This window comes from Malaya genurostris, chromosome 1 (assembly GCF_030247185.1).
Source record: "Malaya genurostris strain Urasoe2022 chromosome 1, Malgen_1.1, whole genome shotgun sequence".
Classification (NCBI taxonomy): Eukaryota; Metazoa; Arthropoda; class Insecta; order Diptera; family Culicidae; genus Malaya; species Malaya genurostris.
The window spans coordinates 146,715,063-146,728,141 of record NC_080570.1 but is presented as its reverse complement, the minus strand read 5'-3'; the positions used below and the strand labels follow the sequence as shown (position 1 = coordinate 146,728,141).

At 38.5% G+C, this 13,079-nt stretch overlaps 1 protein-coding gene across 3 annotated transcripts in view; it reads right to left on the bottom strand.

Annotated features, from left to right (window-relative positions):
• Positions 1-11,672, bottom strand: part of LOC131426122 (uncharacterized) — an 86,316-nt gene extending 74,644 nt beyond the window's left edge. For 2 of the 3 annotated variants that reach the window (XM_058588571.1, XM_058588572.1), the window contains exon 1: positions 10,740-11,672. In XM_058588571.1, coding sequence (XP_058444554.1) covers positions 10,740-10,797 — 58 coding nt within the window. In that variant the 5' untranslated portion in view covers positions 10,798-11,672. Of the gene's footprint in view, positions 1-2,381; positions 2,429-10,739 lie in introns of those variants that run through there. The other variant, XM_058588573.1, reaches the window with a different exon arrangement.
• Between the last annotated feature and the right edge of the window lie 1,407 nt (positions 11,673-13,079).

Genomic DNA, 13,079 nt, shown 5'->3' with positions numbered 1-13,079 from the left:
ATCTAGACTACTTTTGATTGTGTTGGTAATTTTCACCCGAAATTAAGTGGCGGCAAACCAGCAGCAAGTAAATATTGTAACAAAACGGGTTCGATTTTGTATTGCGTTGGAGCATGAGAAGTAGGCACAATTCTGTATACAGTTTTGGAAATATGTATTAAAACTGTATCCTGCATGAAATTCGCTTGGACGTATACAATACAATTCAGTACAACTAATTCTGTATGAATGGCAACTCTGTTGGTAAATGAAAAAAATAGACACAGTCTATATGACAGAAAGGATATTTTCGATAGGATAACGTGGCGCCATCATGACATATGCGAGTACTGTCCCAACTAAATGAATATTCGAAATGACCGTTAAAATGGTAAAAGAATAAAGTTTGAGTGCCCTGTCTCTTAGTCTGTGATATAACCCTAACAAATTTCATCCGGATACGACTTTCAAATAGTAGTAGTAAAATTCTTCAATAGAACAGGTCTTCCCGAATGCTAAACCAAGGGCGGTGGAGCAGATTTCACTTAGATGTGGAGTGAAAAGATGCCTCACCTGTGAAGAGGAAAGTTGGCATCACTGGGAGTACGATGCGATGCCTAAAAGTATCATTTCAATGAGTATCAAACAATTTATAGTAAAGTAATTGATCGAAACAGTTATTTTGAGTGATAGTAAAGCTGTGGCAAGTGTGTGTTGATTAGTGGAAACTTTTGAAGGAATGAACATATTTATTGAATAATGCCGATTCGCGAAACTAAAAAATGTTCAAGCGACGGATACTGCGAATTTACCGCTCAAAATTAAGCGATGTCAACCGATTGAAGCGCCATCTACATAACATTGCCAGTGTTATCAGATTTATATGGCATGTGTTAAAAATTTGAAATTGTTCCGCGAGTGTTTATTTTCTTTTATTTTTTTCAGTAGTGGTGTGTTGTTTTGTGTAGTTTTTAGCAATGCGAATAGAAGAAGCAGGATACTGGCGAGATCGTTCCTTAGAGATATTTAACTTTTTTTTAATTTACGATGTCTTATTATATTACTCCTTACTAAAAATCGGGCTAGACAAAACTCCGTCAATTATTCGGGGAACGTTTGATCAATGGAACTATTTTCTTCTTCGGTTTAAACGCTCAGTTTCTAAATCGAGCGTGAAGTTTATAATCGTGCGGGTACTTTATTATACGAGGTAACCTTGTGCATAATGAAAACCGGATGAAATTTAAGTTATTCCTTCACGAATTTTCGAACTTTTGATTGAACGCTCTTCATCAAGTTCCGGACAAGTGTTGCATCGTATTTTTTTGGACGCTTGAGCCCAAATTTCTTTGAACTCCTGCATGTTCCCAGCTGCCTTACCAGTCTTCTTGAAGACCCTCTTCACGATTGCCTAACAACGTTCGATGGGTCGAAGCTGTTGACAATTTGGTGGATTGATATTTTTCTCAACGAAATGTATACCCTTTTCCGCAAGCCAATTGATAGTGATTTTGGCATAGTGAGCCGATCCTAAATCCAGCCAAAACAGTGGTGGTGTACTATGCTTCTTATGTAAAGGCAGCAATCTCTTCTGGAGACATGGACACTCAGATCGATAGATTTCTGCATTTATTTTTCCGGTAGTGTAAAAAATGGTTGACTCTAAACCACAGGAACATATTGCTTGCCATATCAGTACCTTTTGACCGAATTTCTCCATTTGAATCGACCTGTCCGCATCGCTCACATCCTCCCCAACGACGACAGTGAAGTATTGTGAACCTGGAAGGGTTTTTGAGTCCTCCTTTACATAAGTATCATCGTCCATCAAAACGCATGCATCCGGACACTGCAAAAGACGCAAATACAATTTCCGGGCACTTGTAGCTGCTCGCTTCTTCTGTTCTACATTTTGTTTCGAGTCTGCTTCTTGTAGGTCTTCAGGTGATTTCGCCTCTTGATACGCTGGCTCATTCCGACACTCGTTCCTGCTTTTTTGGACAAATTGTTCGTCATGATTAGAGATACCACTTTCTGGTCCAGTTTCGGGTTGGAAGAACCGGGTTTTCTGCCTCTTCCTGGTAGCTCATCCAAAGAATAGTATTCCCCAAACTTATTAATGATGGTTTCAACACTGTAATGATGAATTCCAAACCGCTTCGCCAACTTTCGCATAGAAATACCCTTCTCACTTAGCCGTGTGTCCAGAACCTCAATTTTCACTTCCTTTTCAAAACGCGAAATTTTGAAAACGCTGATTTTCAACCACACAAATAAGTAAACAAACGAAAGCTGACAGCCAAACGCACAGCATGCTGTGATTTGAACATGAAAAACCATCACAAATACATGCGTACAACACAAATGTATGTGGATAGCTTGTTTTTCGATACACTCCTTACTTCATTTCACGTAAGGCGTTGTTGTTCCATTGATGATGATCGAGTGATATCTTGTCAGTATTACGGCTGTCTGTTGAAAAAAAAAACAGAACACGATTAATTAAATGCATGAATTGATAGCGAACCTCCCGACAGTCGGCTGTCCGGAGTCTTACGAGTTTCGGAAGAAATTCCGTTTTCTAGTAGGAAGCACATATTAATACAAAACGCGATAAAATTGCAACGTATTCTCGGTAGCCGGCTGCCCAGAGCAAAAACACATGATAATATTATTCGAAAATTTACTAACAAACAACCTCTTCCTGTGATGTATGTGGAAATGTAGAGGATTCTGTATTCGGATGTGGCCGGTGTCGGTATTGATGCAGCATGCAGGGATCAATGCAGTTAACACAATGTTAAATTAAACTGTTTCAGGAAAACATTTTGCAAGCTTAACTGACTCTGTTCAATAATCCGGAAATTCTTCTTGCAGTTCGTGACAAAAGTTCATATCATCTACGGAACCTTTCATTTCGTTTGTTTGTTCGTTTCGAAATAAGTCGACACAACGCCACAACACATTGACAGAAGAATCTTAAATCCTCGCGTTGAAAATTTTAAATCCTCGCGTCGCGTCCTCGTCAAGCACGAGTTTTATTTTTGACAGTTTTTAATTATTCGACAGTCTGTCATTTTAGGACAGATATTCACCACAACGATAGCGAATAACCTAAGCAACTTCTCCAAATGTCGTGGTCAGCTGTTGTTAGACGTTTGACGATTTGACAATGTTAACATGGGTCACCCTGTATCTACTGGTATTTGAAAGGATGGATATTTTAGGTGTCATTCTACACAACGGGTCGGAAAGTAATAGTAAAAGTTATTAACAGAAGAGAAATAAAACAAAGAGAACTTGTCATTTGCTCTTGTAACCTTATGAAATGTTTACGTTGAATTATAACCCAAGGCTTACTACGATAAATCGTTTAATATTATAAAACAAGGCTTACTACGATAAATCGTTTAATATTATAAAACAAGGAAATCCACTTCAGTCTGATCCCCTTTAGTGCACCCACGATATCTTGACACAAAACCTTCAAGCACTTGTCAACCCCCAGCATAATTCAATTTGAAAACAATTATGATCGGATACTGCTCTTCGGGTTTATCCCCGTTGATTGTGTCGGTTGGGGACAAATATAAATACATATGGCCCATATCACCAGAGAATGTTTAGGATTTCGATTGGAATGGAAAAAGGTCGATGGGGATGCCCGACATCCGATGTAATGCGATTAGTCGTAGTTGTGGGTGGTGATTTTATTGCTTGCTTTTGGCTCAAACAGCGTTTCTTCATTTTATTTGGCCTGCTTTGTCGTTTGAGTCCAGATTTTTTTTCAGTTCAATCGCATTGAAATCTTGCCAAGGATCATGTTGATTGCCGGGTTTTCGCCAGAATGTTTCCACGGATTTGAATTCTATTTTGAAAACTACATCCGGGCTCAAGTACAGATAGGAAATGATTTTCGATTTCCCCGCAAACGTGCCATGGTTTTCAATTCATTCAAAACGGCACAACAGTTTTCCGCGAAGAAAAAAACATTTTCTCAGCCTGTCACTACCAGTTAGTGGCTTAGTGTTGGGTTGAATTTTCAAATCAACTTTTTCATTGGCAAATGACGAGAGGAAAAGTTTGTGTGTGCTCTAGATTGGGCCCATTATTCATGGTTCAGGTTCAGGATCGGCTTAAATTTTTCAACTGAGTATTACGAGGCACAATGGGGAAAATAGAGAAAATTTTATATTGTAGCTTCGACATACACAGGAATTTCCAGGATCTTTTCATAATACTGTAAACTCAACAGAAAAAAATGAAATATCTGGTAATAAACAAAAAAAAATCAGGAACGACGTTTTGAACCACAGTGAATTGTAGCAGTGCCAACAAGGCTAGACGAAATTGCGGCCACTACAAATCGGATTATGAGGGATTGTATAGGAACTTTTTTCACCAGAATGGTAGGTCACATCCCAAAAGTTTTCTGTCGAGCCTGAAGGAGTAACAAGTGTATGAATTGAAAAAAAAATTCCAAATTAAATTATATTTTCTCCGCCGCAAATAAACATATGATGAGATTTAGCGAAGTCTTAATATGTCACAAATTAAATTACTCATTTCAAGATGTATCCAAATGACAATGACACTTGGCACTTGGAAGTTAGCTGAGTGAGTCATTCTGTCGATTCACCAGAGTTCACCAGAGTCATTTTGTAAATTCACCGAATAGATTATGCTGATGCGCTAAATTGACAGGTTCCTCTCTCTTTCTCTTCTCTCGTATATTCATTTTAATCACGTTTTGTCTACAATTCATTGGTGCATTAGCAGTTCGAATTGAACTACCACTGTCACTTAAGCGGTTCAACTCAAATTTACGGCAACCTTGAGAATATTTAACCGATTCACACAATCCCTCCTGATGGTTCAATCATAAACGGGTGACGACTGACCAGATTTGAGTACACGTATGGCTCTTTTTAGGCGTTTTTTTGTCTATCTATAGAAAAGTAACACATGGGCTGAAAGGTCCCGGGCCTAACAAAGAGAACGCGATTTTTTTGGTTCAAAATTAACATTATTCATCATTAAGTAATCCCCATCAAGAGCAACGCAATCATTCCAGCACCGCTCTAACCTTATGAAACCACTTTTGTAGAACGATTTATCTTTTACCTCAAAACAGGCCCAATTTCAGCGATAACATATTCATTCGTGCGAAATTTCTTACCGGTGAGCATTTTTTTTCGATCTGCGAACAGCCAGTAGTCGCTGGGAGCCAACTCTGGCGAATACGGTGGATGTGGGAGCAGTTGGAAGTTCAGTTCATGTAACTCAGTATCGATAAGTAGTTAGCAACATTCAAACAGTTATTTTTCTGAAATGGCTTAATTTTTTGCAGCGTGTTTTGCGGTGACATGTTTGTTTACATGCCAATAACAGCTGCGCAATCGATTAATTTCGGTACGGTTCATCGTTTCAATGATGAACCGAATTGATCCGGAAACGCGAAAAAAATTCTGCACACTTGGTGCTCAGAAAGTGGTGTCACGTACAACGAAATTGCAAAACGGGTGAAAGTGCATCACACCAGTGTCAAAAATATTATCGAGAAGTTCGGTAAGACCCTTTCCATTAAGGATTTGCCCCGATCCGGTAGGAAATCGGGTCCCAGCCAGCCCGGCCGGGACTTAAAAGTGGTTGAGTACATCAGGAAAAACCCATCAGCGTCGACGCGGGATTTGGCCAAACAGTTAAACACCAGCATAGGGATGATTCAACGGATCAAAGTTCAGAACTCCCTGAAAACGTACAAGAAACAGAAGGTGCTGAAAAAGTCCCTGGTACAGCAAGTTCAGGTCAAAAGAAGAGGGCGAAAACTGTATAAACGGATTCTACAGAATAAAGACGGATGCATCCTGATCGACGACGAAGCCTACGCCAAGGAAGACTCTCGAGCGCCTGTTCGGACCGCAATATTATACGAAATCGGTGTACCAGAACCTGGACGACGCTGACACCACGGTGGCGATGGAAAAGTTTGGGCAGAAGGTGTTGGTCTGACAAGCAATTTGTACCTGTGGTTTGCGGTCGTCGATTTCTCTTCACAAAGGGCACAATTAAGGCCAAGGTGTACGAGGAAGAATGTTTGAAGAAGAGAATGCTGCCACTGTACAGAAAGCATAACGCTCCTCCTCTCTTCTGGCCGACTTTGGCTTCAGCCCACTACGCCAACTTCGTTCTACAGTGGTTGTCAAAAAATAATGTACAATTCATGGAAAAGGACATCAACCCACCGAACTGCCCGGATCTTCGGCCAATTGAAAGGTATTGGGCAATTGTCAAGCGGCACTTTCGGAATTTAATGAAGAATGTCAAGTCCAACTAGGATTTTCTTCAATATAATCAGTGAAATGCATAAAAAATGTAATTTTTCTACAATATATCGAAGACTGATGTCAAAATATGATTTTTACGCTTTTTTATTCAATAATCAATGTTGCTAACTACTTTTCGATACACTCCTTAATATTTTCTGTTAATGGTATTTCCTTTCTCAAGATCACACCCCAAAATACCGACGAGGAAGAAGTTCATCAGTTGCTGTCCACTCAGATTACGATCGTTTTGATTCCGGAGTGAAGTGATGAATCCATGTTTCATCCATTGTCACATATCGACTCATAAATTCCGGTTTGTTAGGTTTAAACATGAGCAAACATCGCTCAGAATCATCAATACGTTCTCGTTTTTGATCAAAAGTGAACAAACGCGGCACCCACTTTGAACAGAGCTTTCTCATAGTCAAATTCTCATGCAATATAAAGCCAACACGTTCTTTTGATATGTTTACCATTTTGTGGATTTTTTTATGTTTTCTGGTGTTACAGTCTCATTTGGACGTCCACTGCGTTCTGCATCATCGGTGTTTCTACGACCACGTTTGAAGCCAACAATCCAATCAACTGTTTTTTGTGATGGAGCAGAGTCTTCATAACATTTTTCAAGCCATTACTTCGCTTCAACAGTATTTTTTCCCATCAAGAAGCAGTGTAAAATAAAAAAAAACACGAAATTGTTTTTTATCCATTGTTCTGGAAATAACAAAAGTAGCGTCACTCTTAGCACAATAACTTACAAACTAATGAATAGAATATCATGAAATTTTAGCAGATGTCTTTTAAAGGTTAGTATTAACTGAAAAAAAGTGACGGCAAGAAAACTAGCTGATGGTAAAAGTGACGTTACCAAAGAAACACGTTGTTTTCTTCACGCTCAATTTTCTCGAAGATGGCTGAATCGATTTCAATTAACTTATGCTTGTTTGGAAGCTACTATTGGGCCATTGATCAAATTAGAAGATCAAATGGCTTAGTTCCGGAGATACAATGACATAAGTGAAGTTAATTCATTATCGAAAAGAAGCGGATAAATCTATACGATTGTATCTCCGCAACCGAAAGTATCAACCTTATGATCTTGAATAATGACCCCATTGATTAAAGGCCTAAAAGTTGCTCTTGAATTAGCTTCAGAAGCGCACTATTTATCGCCAAAATGGCTCAACCGATTTAAATTAGGATGAACCATAGAAGAAACAGTGCACTCGATTTGATCAGAGACCTATTTGCTTCAAATAAGAATCAAATTAAAGGCCCTATGGTCCCATAGTGTGCTGATAACTTTCATCTTTCATCTCTTAACTTTTTCAGAAACAGCTACGTTCGGCTTTTTTAGAAACAGTTTACGATCGGCACGACAGTGGCGTTTCGTGACATAATTTACGGGCTGTGCCCTGCTTATGTGGTATGATATAAGATGTAACAGCTCGCTGTAAGTGAAAACTGAAGATTGAGGAATGAATATCCGCTCGTGTTTTTCAATATAACGAAATAACGATATACTTTTGAATGGAATTTTTTTTTTGTTTTTTTGTACGTCGAGCAAATCTGTCAATAACTTCATCAATAAAACCGATTCGACGTTGTAACTCAGACAGCAATTTGTTTTCAACTACCATGAACATAAACCTCTCCCAATGCAGTAAAACTTCATTAAATTCCATTGAAACTGAATGTGAACTGACGATCTCTCTACTGCAGTAAGCTTCACACTCTGACACACACACAACGTTCGCTGTGAGAGCGACCTTCAAATGAGGTTCATGTAAACATTCGAATTGGTTCGAGGTAATAGATGAAAGACAAACCAGATAGCTGAAATATCAATAACAGAATACACATAAATTAATAGTTTCCCCCTTCAGTTTTCATTTTTAATACTTAACTTTGTTTATAATTCTATTAATACGAACTTGTTCACTACCCACAGTGAAGACAATGAAGCAGCTAGACTACTTGGCACTTGAAACTGAGCAAACAAAACTTCAAATGACTAGGTACGATTATTCAACTGACGATGAATTCTGGGAGCTTCACTTGAAAATGGCAGCAAATGTCAAATGAATTTGTATCGATATGCTGACGGTCAGTGGTCATAAATTTCATTTCCAACTGATATTATTCGATTGAAAATGAAATTTTACCGCACTGGCCTCTGGTGTGCATACAAGCTCTCATGACAGAGACAACAACAAATTTCAGAGCTGAGCTGAGTAATTCGTTCTTTTGTTGAATCTGTACAGTAACTCATGTGCATGGAAAAGACACTAACACAGCGACAAGAGATACTTGAAATATTGAGTTGGATGCAAGGGTGACGTTTATCGTATCATAGAACGCTCACTAGCAACTCTTCACACGTTTCAATCAGTGCCATCAAAGAGAGACGGATATCATCGCAGCATCAAAAAAGCGGCATGGTTTATTTAACATAGAATAGACACCAGTGCGAGAACGCATTTCTCTCGATGACCTGTCTAAGAATCAAAGGTTAGCTCGCTGCTGTGGGAATCTCTTTGAAGCAAAAAAAAGGGTTGCTTATTCTCGTTTCACGATCCGATTCTATACGGTAAGTGGATAAGTGCGACAGAATCATTTTACTATTGCTGCTTATTCTAACTATGTGCATATAGCCTTTGCATAAGTTGTGTCTATGAAAATGTATGTGAATGCTCCATACAAGGGTTTTGAAATATTGCAACCTAGTATGAGAATCATCAAGTTGAGTCATCGATTCGATTTTCTGCGATAATTGTCGATTTTCTGCGACAATTGTCGATTCTTTCTTGGGAAATTCCACACATCAACGATCATTATCAGACTGTAATTTTTTTAAAGGCGTGAAATACTCAGAGTATGAAGTGGAACGAAGAAAAATCTTCTACCGGATTGTATACAATATAGATAAATATCGAGCAGCTTGTGTCAAATTATCGGCAATCACCGACACTGGTTGGATGTATTTGAGATGTGTGTAAACACACGCAATTTGGTGCAAAACACGAAGTGCTCGAGTTTAGAGTGCCTCGTAATGGTCATGGCAATGCGACATCAAAAGGTCGTTTGAGCACATTGTGCTATGGACAAACTCGCTCATTATTTTATATTGGTACCATCCAACCTGCTTTTATCGAATAAATAAACAATCTCGAAAATAATAGAATGCGGCTGGAGATACAGTCATTTTCTTCATTTTGACCGGTTGTGCAGTGCACGAGGTACACATGAGGACAAGACGCCACTGTATACCACTCGACTCAATTCGTCGAATACGAAAAATGTATGTGTGTGTATGTAACGATTTTTTTGGACTAACTTTTCTCGCAGATGGCTTAATCGATTTTTACAAACTTACATTCAAATGATTGGTCTTATAGTCCCATACAAAATTCTTGAATTTTGTTTCGAGCTGACTTGTAGTTGAGAAACGAGATGGCGTAATCGATTTTGACAAACTTTGATTCAAATAAAAGGTCTTATGATCACTTACAAAACTTCTGAATTTCATCTGGATCCGACTTCCGGTTCCGGAGTGATAGGGTAGTGTGTTCTAAAATTTTATACTATCACTTAAAGGGGCGAAACAAAAAACGTAAAAAGATTTCTAAACTGGCCTTAAAACTACTCCATTCAAAAGTTAATATCTCAGTATCTCATCTCTTGTGTTTTCATATGCAGGGTAGTTTAATTGGTAAAACAATTTCCCCGGTTAGGAGTTAGCTACGGGTTCGAGTCCCGTCTTTGCAGTAACATTTTCGCAGTTTCACATTCACATGTTAATTTTTCAATCTGTTTTCCCCGTTAGATACTGATCATATTTTACGTAAAGAACTTATTCTTAAAACTGTCCTGAGCTACCCTACTTCCTAGAATACAAACGCAATCTTCCGAAACCAAATGGGCCTTTTCAGGACTACAAAATCCTAAACGGTCAAACGGTGTCAAATCAGTTAATATCTATACATATCACGAATGATGCACGTCAATCTCCTACGTCAATCTCGCGGCTATAGCTTTCTATAAAAAAATATCAGTAACAATAAAAAAATTGGATAATTTACTCTTTCACAAAGGCTGTGAACCATTTCGCGGTTAATTTTAATTTTTTTCAAGTGTTAGATTTCAACCAAAAGTTAAAATGAACCGCGAAATGGATCACAGCCTAAATACGGTGTAGTTTGGGGAATTTTTTTGGTTTCGGTTATGCGGAGGACTGCCGAAATGGTACTCGTTCTAGAGGTAGCCATACGGATATCAAAACAAAACAGAACGAAAAATAATGTGGTATATAAAACAGAGTTGATGCTATTTCAAGTACAACAAAAAAAATGGTTTTCAAAAAAGTTATCTAAAATTAAATCAAGACAAACTCAGACATTTTCTAGTCTAGACTCAGGCAAATCTACTTACGCTGCATGAAAATCAGGCTATTATATAAACAGCTCAGGAGACTCCGTTCGGCAAACATAATTCCATAATATTGTTTCCAGAGTTTGCTGGGATTTCCACGCACGAAGCCAGCCAAACAGCGTATGGGGGATGAATTGAGAGCTTCCTCCTCGCTCTCGCCAAAAAAAAACCTTTCACCGATCAGGTCGGGTCGGTTTGCCTTTGGCTGTTGCTGGTATGCTTGTCTGCTCGCTTCGAACGAATATTTAATTTGCGAAAATAAAACCACACCTTCACATTTTACGCCACCTGAGGATTTTCACGTTGAAGCACAAACTTGATTCTTTCTGCGACGGTATTGCCGTCAATTTCTGGTTAGCGCAGAATTTCCATTCGATTGCACCGAATCAAAAACCAACTCCAAACACATTCGATTGCGACCGTCGAACTGATTATACAACAATTCGTTCGCTGGCACTCTGGAACTGACACACAATGAAAAACGATCAACGGAGGAAAATGGCACAAGAAGAAAAAGGAACGATTTTCCTCTTTTACTTCGCACTGGATGCCAAACGCAACCTATACAAACACAAGTACGAGCTCCCGACGTCACCAAAGGATTTCCCTCGCGTGTTCCACACTCCCGCAGCTTTGTTGTTTTGCAGTTTGTTTTGATGCTACATATCCAAAAAAAATATCGCCGCAAATTCCGATATCGATGGTATGTGTGCATGCGTCAAAACAGTTCTACAGCAAACGACTACCACCCCCTCATTTTAAAACGTCTCACTTTTTACCGAATGCTTCCAACGAAGGATAACGTTACTCCTGGGGTAAACGCGGGTGCGTGCGTGGCAGAGGGTAGCAAAACATGCTTTCCACCACGACGTTTGCCAAAAGTTTTCACTCACATCCGGCAAGCACAACTAGCAGAAACGAACTGCGCTGAACGAACGTTGGTTGACCATCTTCGTCTGCCAAACCGACCGGTTCATTTCGAATGAGCGATGCACGAAAGCTTCGTTCGTTGTTTAGCAGAAAGAGGATGAAATGATTCATCGGGTTCATTCGCTCACCAGAGCTACTTCGCGCACGGTAAACAAAGGTTCACTTGATGACAGAGCCGGCGGGTAATAAACGAATCATGCGGAACATATTACGAAAATTGAATTATTTAGACGCATACCGTTAAATACTTTTAGAATTTAAAAAGAATGTTGTGCCGAATTTGATAACCTCTTAAAATCAAAACAAAATGTTAAAGAGCAAGATACTGTCAATAATGTGTGCGTAAAAACAAATTCCTGATTCTCATCAAGAAATCTTCACACTAAGGTATAATTTCATTGTTCGGTAATATTTTTGACGAGAAATTTCGGCAATCTATAGAAATTACCGATATTTCAGTACATGAGTTTTATTTTACAATAATTATGCTAATTTTTACCGGACAATCAGTTTTACGTAAATTTTCATTACAGAATTTTGTAAATAGATATACAATTTGTTCGGTAAATCTGAATATTCGCCGAGTAGGGTAAAAACCATATTGTCCGTATGATAAAATTATCTTCTAATAACCGAACTTATGTGAAAACTGATTGTCGTGAAACTAACTTATTGGCAGAAAATAAATGTGTATCACTTGTCCACTTGCTGCCTACACAAATCATTCGAGGGTAATTTCTGGTGGACTCGACAGATTGTGCAGTGTTTTGGAAGGCGCTCGTAATTCCGGTCAGCCGGAACGTTTGACCCTTTTTCGTGGAATAAAACCAATTTGGAATTTTCTTCATTCGTTTTTGTGTTGTTTTTTTTGAAATCCAAAAATCCAGAATTTTAACCAAAGGAAAACAAACAAACAAAAAATTACCGAACAATCAGTAAGATCCTTTTGTTTTACAGTTCACGATAGTTGTTTGACAGTTCAGAAATTACCGAACGATTGGTAATCAATTTAATTATCGAACTGATTACCGAACGTTCAGCTGTGGAAAATTCGGTAAAAAATTACCGAATTCTGCGAAATTTTCTAAGTGTGTTCCAACAAATCAGTTCATTCTACTTAGAATTGCAATTCAAGAAAAGTGAAAATCTTTGTCTAAAACTCTTCCGTTCTTCTAAAAACTGCTCGAGAAATTTTTTTCCAGTTTCAGCTTACTTCCACTAACACATTTGATTAGCAATGAACACATTCCTGTATGGATTTTCTCTTGCAGAAATTATTACGAAATAAAGATTTCCGTACATTCTATTAGTAATCGCGCAAAATAGAAACCTTTACTTTAAGAGGGGTTCAACGTTATTCCAGGAGTAAATGAATCCTTGCTGTATTGACCCTGAAAGGTTTTAGTAGAT